The sequence below is a fragment of the Scyliorhinus torazame genome, chromosome 1, assembly GCF_047496885.1.
Source record: "Scyliorhinus torazame isolate Kashiwa2021f chromosome 1, sScyTor2.1, whole genome shotgun sequence".
Taxonomy (NCBI): Eukaryota; Metazoa; Chordata; class Chondrichthyes; order Carcharhiniformes; family Scyliorhinidae; genus Scyliorhinus; species Scyliorhinus torazame.
The window spans coordinates 30,803,518-30,822,322 of record NC_092707.1 but is presented as its reverse complement, the minus strand read 5'-3'; the positions used below and the strand labels follow the sequence as shown (position 1 = coordinate 30,822,322).

At 50.9% G+C, this 18,805-nt stretch overlaps 2 protein-coding genes across 3 annotated transcripts in view; one reads left to right on the top strand and one right to left on the bottom strand.

Moving 5' to 3' along the window:
- The window catches only part of LOC140394774 (protein phosphatase Slingshot homolog 1-like), a 127,372-nt gene extending 120,887 nt beyond the window's left edge, over window positions 1-6,485 (bottom strand). Inside the window, exon 1 of the mRNA XM_072481994.1 lies at window positions 6,355-6,485. Coding sequence (XP_072338095.1) covers window positions 6,355-6,417 — 63 coding nt within the window. The 5' untranslated portion in view covers window positions 6,418-6,485. The remainder of the gene's footprint in view (window positions 1-6,354) is intronic.
- Window positions 6,486-6,578: 93 nt separating this feature from the next.
- Window positions 6,579-18,805, top strand: part of dao.2 (D-amino-acid oxidase, tandem duplicate 2) — a 96,876-nt gene continuing 84,649 nt past the window's right edge. The window contains exon 1 of one of the 2 annotated variants that reach the window (XM_072482080.1): window positions 6,579-6,594. The gene's annotated coding sequence lies outside the window, so the exon portion shown is untranslated. Of the gene's footprint in view, window positions 6,595-15,261; window positions 15,277-18,805 lie in introns of those variants that run through there. The other variant, XM_072482168.1, reaches the window with a different exon arrangement.

Here is an 18,805-nt window from a genome sequence, read left to right as displayed (position 1 = left end):
GTGCAGGTTTATTTTTCTTACTAAAAAAAACATTCTAAATAGGTACACTACTACTTCAACAATTATATTGTAACTAGTCTTATGCCTAAAACATTGTGGAAGGCTGTAGAAGTGATTTATATATAGGATGTTCTTAATTGGGTTGACAGGCATGCCTTGACATAATACTTCACTTCCATTTGATTGTGCTGGCTCGCAAAATAAATTAACAGCTATTAATTACAAAACCATATGATAACCGTTGCTACACAAATCACTGCATTCACTTTAACTCTGTACAATAGTTTACCAACTGTACAATGTTAAACTGGCGATGATGTCATGATATTCAGGTTAACATCATAGCACATACATACTGATGGACAGATCAACGGACCAATCAACACCACAGCCAATCACAGGCAAGAGCATACACAGTACATAACAGGGAACACGACACTTCCTGAGCATTCCTGCAGGAGAAAGCTCAGGGCACAGAGCTCATAGCAAGCCACTCAGACATCCACCATGTGCTGAGTGCCACTACAAGATAGTATTAGGAATAGGTCCACAGATTCTAGGGTTATGATCGAACCTCAGTAACCAGTTTACCACTGTAAATAAATTATAGTAATAAAACTGAGTTGTACCATTCGCAACCGTGTTGGTTTGTCTGTGTAGCAGAGTACACAACACATCATAGTACCAGGAGTAACTGTGGGACCTACCTACGAATCCTCCGGAATCTGCCATCCTGCGCCATGGACAATGTCAGCACACTGCAGCCGCTACAAGTCGCTGGAAACCTCGGCGTTAATTGGAAGCTGTTCAAACTGCTCTTCCAGCTCCTCCTGGAAGCCAACGAAAAGGAGCGCGATTCGGACACCAGAAAGATCGCCATCCTCCTCTCCACGGCAGGTCAACACGCCATCTAGGTCTACAACTCCCTGGTGTTCGCGGAAGGTGAGGACAAGACGGTCCTTCTCAAACTCGACCAACACTTCAACGTCGAGGTCAACGAGAGTTTCAAGAGGTATCTCTTCCAGCAGCGCCTGCAGGGTAAGGATGAGCCCTTTCAATCCTTCCTTACGCATCTCCGTATCCCCACGCAGTCCTGCGGTTACGACACCACCTCCGATTCCATGATTCGGGACCAGATCGTTTTTGGGGTCACTTCGGGCACCCTACGCCAGCAGCTCTTAAAAATAAAAGGCCTCACCCTAGCCTTTGCAATCGAAGCCTGTGTCCTGCATGAAAACGCGACTAGCCGCTACTCACAATTTCAGGCGGCCGAATCAGCGTGGCATGGGTCCTAAGTGGCCGGATCGGCGAGGCAGGCGTCCTACGAGGCCGAACGGGTCCAGGCGATCGAGTTCCTCCCGGCCCGCGGCCCGGACGAGGGCGGCCATTTCGCGCGCTTTGAGGCCTCCCGCGTTTGTGCACGCCAAAAACGACGTCGATACAGAGGGACGTGATGCGCAGGCGCGCTCGACGCAAGACCGAACTGCGCATGCGCGGTGGCGCAACGAACGCAATGACGTCACAACATGCGGCAACTGCGGAGCCGCACATTTAAAGCGGCAATGTCCCGCAAGAAACCGACAATGCCTCCGCTGTGGCAAGATGGGCCACTACGCTGCCTGCTGTCGAGCAGCTCAACCTGCCAATGTTCCCCAATTCCGACAACCTCGCAGGGACGCGCGGACCATTCAGTCTCCTTACTACGAGTCGTGCCCGGACGATATCCAGACCAGTGACACAGACGACCGGGAAGCCTTCCCTGTTGCGGTCATTGATGGGAACCGGATGTCTCCAGCCAGGACCCGCCAGCCGTTGCAAGTGAACACCGTCAATCCGGGTGATGAATGATGTGCCACCCTAACGGTCAACCGATCACCGATAACATTCAGTCTGGACACTGGCGCCTCCGCCAACCTCATAGCATGGTCAGCCTTCTACGCCATGAAGGTCAGACCACCAATTCGGCCATCCCGTTGCAAGATGGTCGACTACAATGGGAACGTTATCCCGGCTATGGGATCCTGCCAGCTCCAGGTGACACACAACACACACACGGCCACACTCTCATTCGAGATAGTCGGATCATCAAAGGACTCCCTGCTAGGCGCACAGGCATGCAAGGTTCTCCACCTCATGCAACGAGTCCACGCTCTGTCTCCAGAAGGCACATCTGACTTCCCGGATGCAGAATTTAGGGCACAGCTCCAATCGCTCCTCGCCCACAACCAGGAGGCATTCGAGGGCATGGGAACACTGCCCTACACCTACAGAATACGGCTCAAACCGGACGCCACCCCGGTCATTCACGCACCTCGCAGGGTCCCAGCGCCACTCAAAGACCGCCTCAAGCAGCAGCTGCAGGAAATCCAGGACCAAGGGGTGCTATCCTGGGTCACGGAGCCCACGCCATGGGTCAGCTCCATGGTGTGTGTTAAGAAGCCCTCCGGCGAGCTCCGGATCTGCATTGATCCAAAAGACCTCAACAACAATATAATGAGGGAATACTACCCAATACCCAAACGGGAAGAGATCACGAGCGAAATGGCCCGGGCTAAAATCTTCACAAAACTGGATGCCTCAAAGGGTTTTTGGCAGATCCAACTGGACCAGTCCAGCCGAAAGCTGTGCACCTTCAACACCACTTTCTGCAGGTTCTGCTTTCACAGAATGCCATTTGGCATCATCTTGGCATCCGAGGTCATTCACAGGATCATGGAGCAGATGATGGAGGGCATCGAAGGGGTGCGCGTCTACGTGGACGACGTCACCATCTGGTCCACCACCCCACAGGAGCACATCAATCGTCTCCAGCGCGTCTTTGCGCGCATACGGGAAAACGGCCTGCGCCTCAACCGAGCCAAGTGTTCTTTCGGCCAAACCGAGCTGAAGTTCCTGGGGGACCACATTTCCCAGTCAGGGGTCCGTCCGGATGCAGACAAGATGAGCGCCATTACAGCCATGCCACAGCCGGCAGACAAGAAAGTAGTGCTACACTTCCTAGGCATGGTCAACTTCCTGGGGAACTTCATTCCCAACCTTGCCTCCCACACGACGGCTCTGCGCCACCTCATCAAGACGTCCACGGTCCAGTGGCTGCCCACACACCAGAAGGAATGGGAGGAGCTCAAAATTAAGCTCACCACAGCCCCGGTATTGGTGTTTTTCGACACATCTCGTGACACTAAAATTTCGACTGATGCCAGCCAGTCCGGCATTGGGGCGGTACCCCTACAGCGGGATGACACTGCGTCATGGGCCCCGGTCGCCTATGCCTCGCAGGCCATGACCCCCACAGAACAGCGCTACGCGCAGATCGAAAAGGAGTGCCTGAGTTTGCTGACCGGAATAGACAAGTTCCATGACTACGTGTATGGTCTCCCCCAGTTTACCGTTGAGACTGACCATCGCCCCCTGGTCAGCATCATAAATAAGGACCTGAATGAGATGGCCCCTCGCCTCCAGCGCATCCTACTTAAACTCAGGAGGTATGACTTCCAACTGGTCTACACCCCGGGAAAGGGCCTTATCATTGCGGATGCCCTATACAGAGCAGTGAGCACACCGCCCGATTCGGAGGGGTTCGTCTGTCAGGTCGAAGCGCAGGTGGCCTTCACATCGGAAAATCTGCCAGCTGACGACTCCAGTCTGGCCCGTATTCGCCGGGAAACTGCGGCTGACCCCTTCTACAACGGGTGATGCGCCACATGATGGGTGGGTGGCTCAAAGGACAGTGCCCGCAGTTCTACAATGTCCGAGACGACTTGGCCGTCATTGATGGTGTCCTTCTAAAGCTGGACCGGATTGTGATTCCGTACAGCATGCACAAGCTGGTCCTTGACCAACTACACGAAGGCCATTTGGGGGTCGAGAAGTGCAGACGGAGGGCCCGAGAGGCGGTATACTGGCCGGGCATCAGTGATGACATTGCCAATATGGTGCTCAACTGCCCCAGCTGCCAAAGGTTTCAACCGGCGCAGCCTCCTGAGTCGCTTCAGCCCCATGAGCTGGTGACGTCCCCCTGGGTGAAGGTGGGTGTCGACCTTTTTCACGCACTTGGCAGGGACTATGTAATCGTCATTGATTACTTTTCCAACTATCCAGTGATCATACGCCTGCACGATTTAACATCGTCCGCTGTCATAAGGGCCTGCAAAGACATCTTCGCTCGCCACGGCATTCCGATTACTGTCATGTCGGACAATGGGCCCTGTTTTGCCAGCCAGGAATGGTCGTCCTTTGCTGCTTCGTATGGCTTCACACATGTGACGTCCAGCCCTCTGCATCCCCAGTCCAACGGAAAGGCGGAGAAGGGCGTTCACATCGTCAAGCGGCTCCTCTGCAAGGCTGCTGCTGCCGGATCGGATTTCTGCCTAGCCCTGCTGGCCTATCGCTCGGCCCCACTAGCCTCTCACCAGCCCAGCTGTTGATGGGTCGCGCCCTCAGGACCACTGTGCCATCCATTCTGGTACCCACAACCAACCATGCTCCGCTACTACACAGAATGCAACAGCAGCGCGTTCGCCAGAAGATGGGATATGACACACGGGCGACTGATCTTCACGCCCTGGCGCCGATATCCGCATCCACCTACCAGAAGGTGGCTGGTCAGCACCTGCCGAAGCTCTCCGATGCGTGGCTCCCCGCTCATTCCTGGTTCGCATGCCTGATGGCTCCATTCGTAGGCGCAAATTCGTACTTCCACGCTCGCTACGGGAACTTACACCGACACCGCGCCCTCCTGTTGTTCCTGGTATCGACTTCGTGGAGCTTCCTGCCACCATGCCCCTTCCGTCGTCGCCCGTGGCCAGGTCCATTCCTCAACCGGTGGATCCAGACCCACCCTTGAGGCGGTCAACCCGAATTCGCCACCCACCTACTAGACTGGACTTATGAGCCTGTTTGTACATTGAACTCATAATACCACTGTGTTAATATGTTTCTGTTCTTCCTTCTCGCTACAGGAGTTCGTTTTTGTCATTCAACATTTCCCCGTTCTTTGTTAATGGTACAACCTCATTGTTATGTCGCACCCGACATCGCCCCTTGTATATAGTTTAGCCCCATATACATGCTGTAGATATTGCACACACACACATTCAGCTGCCCTCAGTACACATCTCTATTTATAACCACATAGGCACATGTTCTTGTACAAAAGGGGGGGATGTCATGATATTCAGGTAAACATCATAGCACATACATACTGATAGACAGAGCAACGGACCAATCAACACCACAGCCAATCACAGGCAAGAGCATACACAGTACAAAACAGGGAACACTACTTCCTGAGCATCCCAGCAGGAGAAAGCTCAGGGCACAGAGCTCATAGCAAGCCACTCAGACATCCACCATGCGCTGAGTGCCACTACAAGATAGTATTAGGAATAGGTCCACAGATTCTAGGGTTATGATCGAACCTCAGTAACCAGTTTACCACTGTGAATAAATGATAGTAATAAAACTGAGTTGTACCATTCGCAACTGTGTTGGTTCGTCTGTGTAGCAGAGTACACAACACATCACGTGGGTGCCTGGAACACTTTGCCAGCGGAGGTGGTAGAGGCAGGCATGATAGCATCATTTAAGATGCATCTAGACAGATATATGAATGGGCGGGGAACAGAGGATAAGTAGATCCTTGGAAAATAGAAGACAGGTTTAGATAAAGGATTCAGATCGGTGGCTGGGAAGGCCGGAGGGCTTGTTCCTGTGCTGTAATTTTCTTTGTTCTTTGTTCCAATTTTGTCAGGCTTAATTTCATTCTCCATAATAGGGCAAAACTTTAACAAAAGCCTGAAAAATGCTACCAATTCAGTATTGTCCAGCAAACATTTGAAAGCTAAACATAAAAAATAAAGCAGCTGTTTAAAGCAAAACATAGCAACAACATGCAACCCTGGTCAATCGGAAAATTTGTATATCAATATATTAATACAAAATACAAAACAATTTTGTGAAATTGTGCAAACAATGTGATTACACATTCTTAACATTTCAGTCGATCCTGAATCTATTCCTCGTATTTTCCTAATGTTACTAGGACCACAGCAAAAAAAATTGCAATATATATCTTGACAATTAACATATATCAATGATGATATGGTGAAATATGCTCAAGGATATGGGGGAATATTAGCTAGTTGTGGCCAACAATCAGGTTCACTTTAGCAGCTCTATCTCCTGCCCAGCCTAAGGCTTGCATTGCAAATACTTGTGCTTTCAGCTGTCAGCTATCTCCACATCATTCAGCTATCAGGACCATGCCGGTGTGAGGCCTGCAGCATTCCCGGCTCGCCGGCCTCAGGAGGCTCGTCAGACGCGGGGGCTGAAACCCGGCAAGAGCAGACTCACCGAGACACTGGGGCTGGAAGAGGCGCTCGGGGTCGGAGAACGCTGCACCGTGACCAGGGCCATGAGGAGGGCAGCTCGGCAGGTGGATGGAGGCCGGAGAGGCGGGGCGACGCCCGGATTCTGCCGACCGTTAGAAACGTCCGGCTCGCGAGGCGAGCGCGCGTGCGCGAAGTCAGTCAGTCAGTGAAGTTGGTGATGGAGCAAGAGCGGGGGCGGCAAAATATGTTTATTATAGCGGAGGTAATGGTTTCGCCCCGTCACTCTCTTTGCCTCCCAACCAAAATATGTCTCAAACACCACTGGACGGATTTCAACGGAATTCGGTGCACGTAGAGGGTAATGGCCTCGGGAAGGAACCGACTTGGCGAAGATCTGGATCGCCTTTAAAGAATCCGTTAACATTGGGAGATGGTGGGGAAGGAAATTGGTCTTTCTTTCAATGTTGCGGGTTGCTTTATTCAGGATTTCGTGGATTAGTCGCAGCTGCTGTGACGGAATTTGGCACAGCTGTCAGAATGTGAGCAGAGTGTTCAGAGTAGGTTGTTGGATGTAGATTGACCTGAAGTCTCCTCGATGAGATAGGTATTCTTAAATCAAATTATTTCTTTTTTTTCCAGCTTTGCAGTCACAGAGCATAAACCAAGCTGGGAAAAGCCTTAAGAAGAGTGCACAATTCCAATAATGTTGAGGGCCCTTGAGTGGCCTCCTGTCTTCTATTCTTTATGTCCTTCATTCTTTCACCATCGGGCAAGCTGACAGGCACTTAATAATCTAGTGAGGCTATCTGTTTTGAGGTGTACAAAGCATTCAGGGAGAGAGTAGCCTTTTAGATTTCTTTTGGTTCTTGTGCATTTGCACTATTGTTAGCAAATAGAGATAGTTTCAAAATATAAATATTTATTAAAGTTTCTATTTTTACAATGTATAAGAAGAAATGGATGAAACGGTTATAATTTACACTTTGTTCCTTTTCGGTATCTTCGCTTTCCCCCCTCCCCCTTTTCTGCTGTCTCTGGGTCCTATTTTAGGCCCTTTTAAGTGTAGATGGTTTGTTTTGATGATTGTTTTATTCATATCGCTTTGGGAGGGGCTCTCTGGTCCCCGTGTCGGTCTGTCCCTGGGCTTTTCTTTGGCATTTCCTTGGGTATCTCCCCCCTGTTGCTCCCTCATTCCTGTCTGCTTTCTGTGGCCCTGGTGGTTCTTCCCGCCCCCCGTTCTATCCATTGTTAGCTTTGAACTGATCTTGGAATAGGCTGATGAAAGGCTCCCACACTTTGTGGAAGCCTTCTTCCTACCGCAGATGGTGTACTTGATCTTTTCCAGATTGAGAAATTCCGATAGGTCTGCCAGCCAATCTGGTGGTGCTGCTGATTGCCAGCCGAGCAGGATTCTCCGCCGACGATTAGGGAAACAAAGGCAAGTACGTCGACCCTTTTCCCCATATGAAGTTCTGGCCAGTCTGATACCACGAAGACTGCCACTCTCGGGCACGGCTCCACCCTCACCTCCACAATCTTGGACATTACTGCAAAGAAGGCCGGCCTGAACCCGACAAGTCTGGGGCAAGCGCAGAGCATGTGGGTGTGGTTTGCCAGGCCTCACTGGCACCATTCGCATTTATCCTTCACCTCCAGGAAGAACCTGCTCATTCGGGTGCTCTGTGCACCACTTTAAGCTGCATGAGGCTTAGCCTTGACCGTACGCAGGAGGTGGTGGAGTTGGCCCTGTTCAGTGTTTCGCTCCAGAGTCCCCACCCTACTTCCACCCCCAGCTCTTCCTCCCATTTCTCCCTTGTTCTGTCCAGTGAGGAGCGCATATGTATGTCCGCATATGTCCCCACAATTCCCCTTTTCCTGACTGTGTCGAGTAGCTCCTCCAACATTATGTGTCTCAGAGCCATAGGGTACCTCGTTGTCTCCTTGCGGCGAAAGTTTTTGATTTGTAAATGTCGGAGTTCCTGTCTGTTCGGTAGTTTCATCGTCTCCGTCAGCTCTTGTAAGGTCGCACGTCTGTCCCCTATGTGGAAGTCCCTAACCGCTAGTGTTCCCCTGTCCTGTCTCTATCTCTTAAAGATGGCATCTAGCATGGCTGATGGAAACCTGTGGTTGCCGCAGATGGGGGCCATGGTGGACACCTCGGTTAGACTGAAGTGCTGTCTAATCTGGTTCCAGGTTCTTAGTGTTGCTACTACTACTGGGCTGGTTGAGTGTTTTGCCGGTGGGGACCGCAGTGCTGTCGTGGCGAGGGCTTGGAAAGTCGTTCCTATGCACAAAGTATCCTCCATCCTCAAACACTCCATGTTTGGTTCCTTCACCCATCCCCTCACCCTTTCGGCCGTGGCTGTCCAGTGGTAATATTGCAAGTTGGGGAGAGCCAGGCCTCCAATGCTTCTTCTCCTTTGCAGTATTGTTTTGGTATTCTTGGGCTTTCACCCCCCTTACACACACACAGATGCCATAATCATTTTGTCTACTTTTTGAAAAAAGGCCTTGGGGATGAAGATCGGTGTGGATCTAAACTGGAAGAGGAAGCTAGGCAGTATGTTCATCTTTATCATCTGCACCCTTCCCATCAGGGAAAGCGGGAGTGCATCCCATCTCTGCAGGTCATTTTTAACTTCCTCCGCCAGAGTGGTCAGATTCCACTTGTGAATCCGAGTCCAGTCGTGGGCTATCTGGATCCTTAGGTAGCAGAATTTGTTTTGGGCTATTTTCAATAGGAGATCTTCCAGCTCCCTCCCACCCCCACGGGTTCACAGGGAAAGCCTCACTTTTGCCCAGGTTAGGTTTGTAGCCCGAGAAGGCCCCAAACTCTTCCAGAAGCTTCATGATTTCGTTCATTCCATTTTGTGGGTCTGAGATGTCGAGGAGCAAATCATCAGCATAGAGTGAGACTCTGCTCTCTGCCTCCTCTTTGGATTCAATTCCAGCCTCCCGCGTCTCATAGGGCGATCGTCAGGGGTTCAGTTGCCAAGGTCAACACCTCCACCCTATCCCCATAACCCACCCAACGCGAAAGGCAATTTTGGACACGAAGGGCAATTTATCATGGCCAATCCACCTAACCTGCACATCTTTGGACCCGGAGGAAACCCACGCACACACGGGGAGGATGTGCAGACTCCGCACAGACAGTGACCCAAGCCGGAATCGAACCTGGGACCCTGGAGCTGTGAAGCAGTCGTGCTATCCACCATGCTACCGTGCTGCCCTTGCATATAGAGATCATTACATGAGGTACTTCCACTCAACTCTGTCAAAGGCAGAGTTCAGCACATTCAGCAGTCGTCTGATGTTTGCAGTTAGCTGTCTACCCTTAACAAAGTCTGTCTGCGACTACCTATGGTATGCAGTTCTCCAGTCTCGCCCAGGTCGTTTGCGAGTATTTTCACGTGCTCATTGAGCCGCAAAATGGGTCTGTATGATCAGCATTCCGTTGAGTCTTTGTCTTTTTTGGGTATCACTGATATGGTGGTCTCTGTTAACGATGGCAGCAGGGTGCCCCTCACTAGTGAGTCTACGAACATCTCCCGCAGGTGTGGGGTGAGAGCCAATGTTTTGTAGAAATCCGCTGGGAACCCGTCGGGTCCTGGTGCCTACCCTGCCTGCATGGAGTTGATGCTCTCCATGGGGCCGCACAGTAGCACAGCGGGGCGGCATGGTAGCACAGTGGTTAGAGCTGCTGCTTCACAGCACGAGGGTCCCTGCTTCGAGTCCCACTTGGGTCACTGTCTGTGTGGAATCTGCACGTTCTCCCCGTGTCTGCGTGGGTTTTCTCCGGGTGCTCCGGTTCCTCGCACAAGTCCGAAAGACGTGCTTGTTAGATGAATTGGACATTCTGAATTCTCCCTCTACCCGAACAGGCACTGGTGTGTGACGATTAGGGGATTTTCACAGTAACTTCATTGCAGTGTTAATGTGAGCCTACTTGTGACAATAATAAAGATTATTATATTATTGTGACCTCTCTCAGTTTTATTGGTGCTTCCAGCTCCCCCCTGTCTGCCGTCCTCCAAGACTGATATATCCAGTCCATCGAGGAACCGTTTTATCCCCTACTCCCCGTTGGGGGCTCAGAGGTGGACAGTCTCCAGTAGAAGGCTTCAAATGCTTTGTGCCCTTTTTTGGTTCGGCTACCAATCTTCCTCTGTGTCCTTCACCTGTACTATTTCTCTCGTGGCTGCCTGCTTTCTCAGCTGGTGAGCTAGCAGGCGGCTAGCCTTCTTTCTTGTGTTCATAAAAGGTCCCCCATGCCTGGTGGAGTTGGTGCACTGCCTTCTTGGTGGATAGAGGTTAAAGTCCTTTTGTAGCTTTTTCCTTTCTGCCAGAAGCTCTACAGGTGGGGCCTTGGGAGTATCTCCTGTCGACCTGCAGGATGGAGTTGTTGCCTAGCTGCCCTCTCTTCCCTATCTTCATGAGCCTTGTAGGCTATAATTGCCCCCCTAACCACCGCTTTCAGTGCCTCCCAGAATGTAAAGTTGAGACTTCCCAGTTCAGGTTGATAGTAACGGACTCACTTATGGCCTGTGATGTTTTCTGGCAGAAGACCTTCTCGGCCAAGAGGACCGTGTCCAACCTCCATGTAGCGTGTTGGGCACAGCCCAACTCCAACCTCACATCCATGTAATGTGGAGCGTGGTAGGAGATTACAGTGGCCCTGACTATTTCTGGAAGCACTGATTTCCCCACTACAAAAAAGTCGATGCTGGTATAGACATTATGTACTGGTGAGAATAACGAAAATTCCTTCTCACCTGGGTGCAGGAACCGCCATGGGTCCACTGTCCCCAGCTGCTCCATAAACATTATGGTTCCCTTGCCGTGCCTGTCGTTTTCTCTGTTCTGGGGTTTGATCTGCCCGTCAGTGGGTCCTGTACACAGTTAAAGTCCCCCTCCCATGATCAGTCGGTACATATCTATGTCGGGGATTTCCACCACGGTCTTTCTAAATCCGTGTCGTCCCAGTTGGGGTCGTACACATTTACCAGGACTACCGGTGCCACGTCCAGGTGGCTAGATGCCGGAGAAGGTGGCGGCAACAGCAGCGTTGACTGAGACTTGAGGCGGCGGCCCATCAGCTGGATCCCTCTCCACACTCTGCGGGCCTGGCTGCCCATCAGGCCAGGATGAGACCCAGAGGGGGAGGCCCACAACAGCCCAGAGTGTACAAGCATTGAAGGTCTTACGAGCGGAAGACGGAAAGTGTATGCCGCAGGAGGCTCTGTCTCAGCAAGGAGACGGGGTGGCACCTGTGCCATGCCCTTGGGATTTGGCACCATGTGGAGGAGGACACCCACTCTCTGTTACCGTCAAGGTCACCTCAGCCCTGAACGTTTAAGCCTCGGGATCATTCCAGGACTTGACCGGGGGCCTGTGTGGCATCTCTCAAGCTACAGCCCACAGATGCATCCAACAGGTCACTGATGCCCTGTTTGCCCAGGTAGAAAATTATATAAACTTTGACACGGGCCAAACCCAACAAGCTGCCTCGGCAGCAGGATTCTCTGCCATCGCCAGGATGCCCCAGGTCCAGGAGCTGATAGACTGCATGTATGTCGCCTTGCGCACACCAAGCCATCTGGGAGTGCCCTGGATTAACAGGAAGGGGTTCCACTCCCTGAATATCCAGCTTGTGTGCGACCACCACCTTAGAATCATGCACGTGTAGGACAGCACGGTGGTGCAGTCGTTAGCACTGCTGCCTCACGGCACCAAGGTCCCAGGTTCGAACCCGACTCTGGATCACTGTCCGTGTGGAGTTTGCACATTCTCCCCGTGTTTGCATGGGTTTCACCCACACAACCCAAAGATGTCCAGGGTAGGTGGATTGGCCATGCTAAATTGCCCCGTAATGGGGGGGAAATGAACTGAACAACAAAGAAAAGTACAGCACAGGAACAGGCCCTTCGGCCCTCCAAGCCCGTGCCGACCATGCTGCCCGACTAAACTAAAATCTTCTGCACAAAGAACAAAGAAAAGTACAGCACAGGAACAGGCCCTTGGGTACTCTAAATATATTTTTAAAGAAAGGATCATGCATGTGTGTGCATGCTTCCCAGGGAGTGTGCACGACAGCTATAGCCTGGGGCAGTCAAACATCCGGAAGCCGGATACTGATGTAGAGACCCAAGACAAGCAGGCCCATGTAGCCACCTGAGCTGCCATTGTGTTGTGCATCGATCTGCTTAAACTGCGGTTCCGATGCCTCGACCGTCAGGTGGTGCCCTGCAGTACTTCCCCTAGGTTGTCCACTTCGTGGTGGTCTGCTGTGACCTCCACAACCTGGCATAGCAGCGGAGAGATGTGCTGGAGGTGGAGAATGAGGAACATGTTGCCACCAAGGAAGAGGAGGAAGATGAGGAGGCGCCAGACCAGCAGGGGCTGGAGGACGATCCCGGGGAGGAACCAGACCAGCCAGAGACTGCGGGACAGGTGGCAGCGGCAAGCATTCGGCACACCCGGGGGGCCAGGGAGGCCTTCATCCTCACCCGCTTCACATAGTACGTGGCCTGATCTGTCAACGCTACCCTCTTCCTCCCCCCATTTCCCACTCTCCTGGGGTCTGTGCTACATCAATCCAGCGGCGGATCACTGTCGAGGGCAGGGGGGGGGGTGACGATAATTTTTCTTGATTAATAAGGGGATCAGGGGTTATGGGGAGAAGGCAGGAGAATGGGGATGAGAAAAATATCAGCCATTATTGAATGGCGGATCTGACTCGATGGGCCGAGTGACCTAATTCTGCTCCTAAGGTCTTGTTATAACCTGTCTGCTTACCATTGGCTGGGGACTAATGACAATCCCACAATCCTGTGAGTGTATGAGCTTCCCCAATGAGGGGGAGCGGAGAAATCATTAGCAGACTCCCTGCATAAATAAAGCTGGCCAGTTTGGAACCAGCCAGGGAGGAGTGAGCAGCAAGGGAAGTTGCTGCTGGTGTTGTATATATATGTTATTGTAAATAAATATTATTTCTTTGTATCCTTAAAACTCGTGCTGGATTCTTTGTGGCTCTCACAAAAGGTCTTATGGTCTTATAACCCGCAGAAAGCTGAGCGCTGGTGCTCCTCAATCTATTCCATAGTCTGACCACTGCCAGTCTGCTGAGTGCTCATTCACACCCATCACCTGCGTGGTGTGCCGGGAGGAGATGGGGGGGGGGCGGTGTTAAGTACGACCCTCATGCCCGGGGAGCTAGGAGATGGGGCAAGGGTTCGGGGGTCCAAAGGTCAGCCCGCAGGAGAAAGTAACAGAGGCGTCATACTGGTTGTGGTGAAGGGTTTTTAATGTTTCACATAAGTGTCAAAAACTGCTCCACTCTCCCCACCACCCCTTCACTCTTCCAATGCACAGTTCCCGACCCCCTCTCCTCCTCCCCCTGTGCCCTCGGTGATCCTCGACATGCTTAGCTTGCTCGACACCTTGCTCTGCCACTGCATCTAGGTGTGTCCCCAGGATGCATATCAGAAGTGGAGGCAGGCTACTGCTTACCACGGCCCGTGGCCTTCGATGCCGTATCGGGCGTCCTTTGGGGGCTCTGGGGCCGGAGGTCCCTGGTGCACTTGATGGCACATGCACAGCTGTGCCACACTGTACCGGGTGGTGACTGCAAGACGTGCCATCGTCAGAGGGGTGGAACTCGAGGGAGCTGGTGGCCTCCACCTCCACTCCATGGGATGGGTCTGGGTTGTCACCCAGCACCCCCTCCTCCCGGTCGGTGCCCCTAGAGCCCTGAGGTTCACCTCAGGATGGAAGGGCAGCTGGGGGACCTGTTTATTGATGCAAGTTTTCCTTGTTTGGAGGATTTAGAGGAGGAGTTTGAACTCCGGGAGGGAATGGGTTCCGTTATCTGCAGGTGAGGGACGTTGTACGGAGGCAGGTCTTGACCTTTCCTCTTCTACCGCCACAGGGGATACAGGATAAGGTAGTTTCAAAAACGGGAGTGGGGGTGGGTAAACGTCTCTGAAATTTATAAAGAGCTTCTGGAGTGGGAGGGAACCCAGATAGGGAGGTAAAGTGTAAATGGGAGGATGAGTTGGGCAAGAAACTAGAGGCTGGTCTGTGAGAGGATGCTCTGAGTAGAGTCAACATGTCCTCATCATGTGCCAGGCTCAGCCTGATACAATTCAAGGTTGTTCACCAGGCATACATGACAGTGGCCCGGATGACCAGGTTTTTTGAAGGGGTGGAGGACAGGTATGGGCGGTGTGCCGGAGGGCCCACAAACCATGTCCACATGTTTTGGGCATGTCCAAAGCTTAGGGGATTCTGTCAGGGATTTGCCGATGTCATGTCCACGGTTTTAAAGACAAGGGTGGCACTGAGTCCAGAGGTGGCGATTTGTGGAGTGTCGGAAGTCCTGGGAGTCCAGGGGGCGAGAGAGGCTGACGTTTTGGCCTTTGCCTCCTTGATAGCCCAGAGACGGATCTTATTGGCATGGAGGGACTCTGAGCTCCGGAATCGGGGGTATGGGTTAGCGACATGGCCGGGTTTCTTAGGCTTGAGAAAATCAAGTTCGCCCTAAGAGGATCAACATTAGGGTTCGTCCAGAGGTGGCAGCCGTTTATCGACTAATTTGGGGAAAATTAAACTGTTAGCAGATATAATAAGGGGGGGGATTAGGAAATGAGGGGGGTAGGAGGAGATAGTTTAGTCCAATTTAGGCGAGACCAGCGAGTGGAAGAGGAGGGACTGGGGAACTGTGTGTGTAAGCTATGTTGGCTGAGTATGGTTGTTTGGGCGGGGGGGTTATTTACTGAGTTATGTTGTTGCTAATTGTGTTCTCTCTAATTTGGCTCTAAAGATGGCGGCCAATATGGTCGCCTCCTTAATTCTAATTACGTTTGCTCTAGAGTCGCCAGGTATTTTTCGATACCGTCACAAGATTCAAAACCGAATACAGTTCAAAGACTCGTTACACTTAGTAAGTTCAAACTCAATGCTCATTTATTTACACACACAGTCAAATATACGCCTGCATAAAACTCTACAAACTAAACTATCACTACTGCTAAAAGCCTATACTTAGCTTCGGGCGCCCACTCAGTCAGAGGAACAATGGCCGTTGTTCAGTTCTGAGGCTGCTGGGGTCGAATTGGTACGGCTTAACAGCTAGGAGCGTTTGTCTCGTAGCGTGTGTTGACCTTGGACTTATTTGTTCTGATGTTGCTGTTGGGCAGGTCTCTCCTTGGTGAGAGCCGGGGCCGCAAGTGAGCGATTCTCTCTTGGGGGATTCTTCTTATACCCAAAAGGGGCTTTGCGCGCTTTTGGGCGGGGCTTGAACTTGGCCCCAATTAATTGGGCCGTTTCCCAATCGTTCCCATCGATTTCCACCAATAGAGAGCTGGGTGCCCTGAATGCTGGGCGTGTCCTAGGTGGCCGTTGGCCTGCTTTGTTCTGGTCTCCTCTGGCGCCGGGGTGTCTGTCTTGGTATTGTTTGCTTAAATGTTACCTTTTTTGTTCCCAGGCATGGCTCATTAGTATGGAAATGGTTTGCAGTATCGGTCTTGTCTGGAACCTAGGCTCCAATCAACAGACAAACCTTGCACCTGCTTGCTTTCTTAGTATTGTCCATTTTCCCTGCAATCTTTGCAAAGTGTCCATTTTGTAATCAGAAAGTGGCCATCCCAGATGGCTACACACCCTCCTTGTGATCCTCAACGCGAAGCGTGAAGGATCACATTACTGCGTCGTCTTCATTCTCTGACCAAGCGGGACACCCGTAAGCAGTTCATGGGCTCTATACTGCCCTATCCTATGAAACGCAATTCTTTACCTAAAATCATTTTCCTTACATACATCAGTATAAAACTCTACGTGGCGCTATGACATTCAGGCATGCATTACAAAGTTAAAAAAACTGGAACCTCTATCCTCAATAAACTATCCTCACTCAACAATCAAAAATAATCTATAACACTTTAAATGTACAAATAGCAGCAACACAAGTTTCTCTGGCCTGGCAATCAGGCACAGAGGTTTACATTTCTTTATTGAACAAAACACACATAAAGAGAAACGGATGCACTTTAATTCATGTCAAGGGGTTCGGGGGTTTGGTGAAGTCCGAAAATAGGGGACCTAAATGTGTATACCGGGGCGCGAGAACGATAGGCTCTCCTTCGCCATTTTCTGATTCTAAGTGTCTGCATGACACTGCAAAGTATCGCCAGTACTAAGAGGGCTTCTACTATGTAGGATAGTGAATACCAGGTGATAAACGTATCACACCAGGTCGTGGTATCGTTATTTGTCTTAGGATTAACTATCTTGAGGTTCTGCGTATGGCAGGGGTGGGACTCATTCACGGCTTGTGTGGTAGGGGTCAGGGGGGTAGTGTCCGCGGGCAACTGCAGGGATCCCGCTAAGATCCAGGTGAACATGAAGGTTGTCTTCACCTTTCCGTCTTTCTATCTTCTTCTTTGTCTTCCTCTGGGGTTCCTGAGGTTCCGGAGTTCTATGGACACTAGCATGATATCTGTTATTATCTTGCTTAAGTTCTCGTATGTCTGTCTGTCTGTCCTTTGTTGCCAATTTCCCATTATGATTGGTCACCATCTGTGACTCCCTCATTTTTTTTTAAAAAACCAAATATTTGGGACAAGACATCCGAGAAGAATACTGACGAGCTGTCTCGCAGCCTGTGCGATCTACTATCCTAGTGTTTGAGGATGTAAATAGCATATGGAAGCAACCTAAGGGTTGCCAAAAACAAACAAAATAATTTTGAACGTAACAAGCCAAAATGGGGTGCGTATGGGCCACGGCGGGTAAGAAATGGGTGGAATCCCTGGGTAGGACGATGATCAGTGCCGTATGTGCTCTACCCGAGCATAGCTGACCAGAGGGGTGTCCTCAGGCAGGGCGGGGACCAGTGCCGTTTCTCCACTGCCTGAGCGACCGGCAAGAACGGGTAAGAATGTGGTCGTCGTGGGGGCCGCCTCATGTGATCGAATCAGGAGAGTAGCTACGAGTGGTGTTCTGTCGACAGACTAGTTCCTCTGAACGGTTGTCTGTTGACAAACTAGTTCCTCTGAACGGTTGTCTAGGGACAAACCTGTTCCATTAACAGGCATTGGGCGTCAAAAGGGTGGTGGCGTGGGGCCATGAAAATCTTCCAAATTTACACACAACAAACATGTACATTAAACGAACAAACATACAACAAACATGGTGCAGGTTCCATCAGAAAGGACACCGTATCTCTCCATCGGTTCCTTTTTTTTTTCATCATCTGGACACCTCATTGATCAGTAGAGAACAGGGTTGCAAAGGGATTCAGTTGGTGGGAGTCAGACTCTATGTCATCATCTTCTCCCGGCTGCCATACTCTTGACTGGAGTAGTTTGGCTAAAGCTGCTTGGGGTGAATTGGGGTCCATTTCTATCTCTCTCCTCTATCTCTCTACGGAGCATCCTAACGACCTCTTCTGTGCCTCGCAATTGTGCCAAGCAGGACACGATTGCCATCGGCTTGCGAGCTTTCCCTCAGCTCTTCTTGTGGATCTTTGACAGGTTCTCCCACCAAGTATGTCCTATACTCCCGGGACCTGTTTCGTCAATCGCGCAGAATTTGCTCCAGAGGGGCCATCCTTTCCCTTTGAGGTACTTTCTGATTTCCTCTTCCCATACGGGACACTGTCCCACTCTACTGGTCGCTGCGACCTCGAATTCCTGGGGGTTCATAAGGCATTCCATTGCCATTTTCTCTATCTGGGTTCTCTTCTGAATTGGAACAGGGGGTGATAAGGTGGTGATGTAAACACGGGTACGGCTTACGCTAATTTCCGGCCTATAAAACTCCCGACAGTTTTACGCAACAAAATCTCTCAGGTTTACCTTATATCCCTGTTAGTACGCATGCATTAACACACTTCCAAATCTTGGAGGTTTGATCAGTATTGTTCTTACACTTGTGGTTTTTCTGTTTCCAATTGGATTCCAATTCAAATTTGGGTTCTCTTGGAGTGACTAGGCCACTTCTAAATCGAGTCCCGGTGGAGTCGCCAGTAAATGTTGCTAATTGTGTTTCTCTTAATTTGGCTCTGAAGATGGCGGCCAATATGGTCGCCTTCCTTAATTCTAATTACGTTTGCTCTAGAGTCGGCAGGTATCTTTTGATACCGCCACAAGTTTCAGAACCGAATACTGATCAAAGACTCGATACACCAGTTAGTAAGTTCAAACTCAATGCTCATTTATTTACACACACAGTCAAATATACTCATGCATAAAACTTTACAAACTAAACTATCACTACTGCTAAAAGCCTATACTTAGCTTTGGGCGCCCACTCAGTCAGAGGGACAATGGCCGTTGTTCGGTTCTAAGGCTGCTGGGGTCGAATTGGTACAGCTTAACAGCTAGGAGCATCTGTCTCGTAGCGTGCGTTGACCTTGAACTTACTTGTTCTGATGTTGCTGTTGGGCAGGTCTCTCCTTGGTGAGAGCCGGG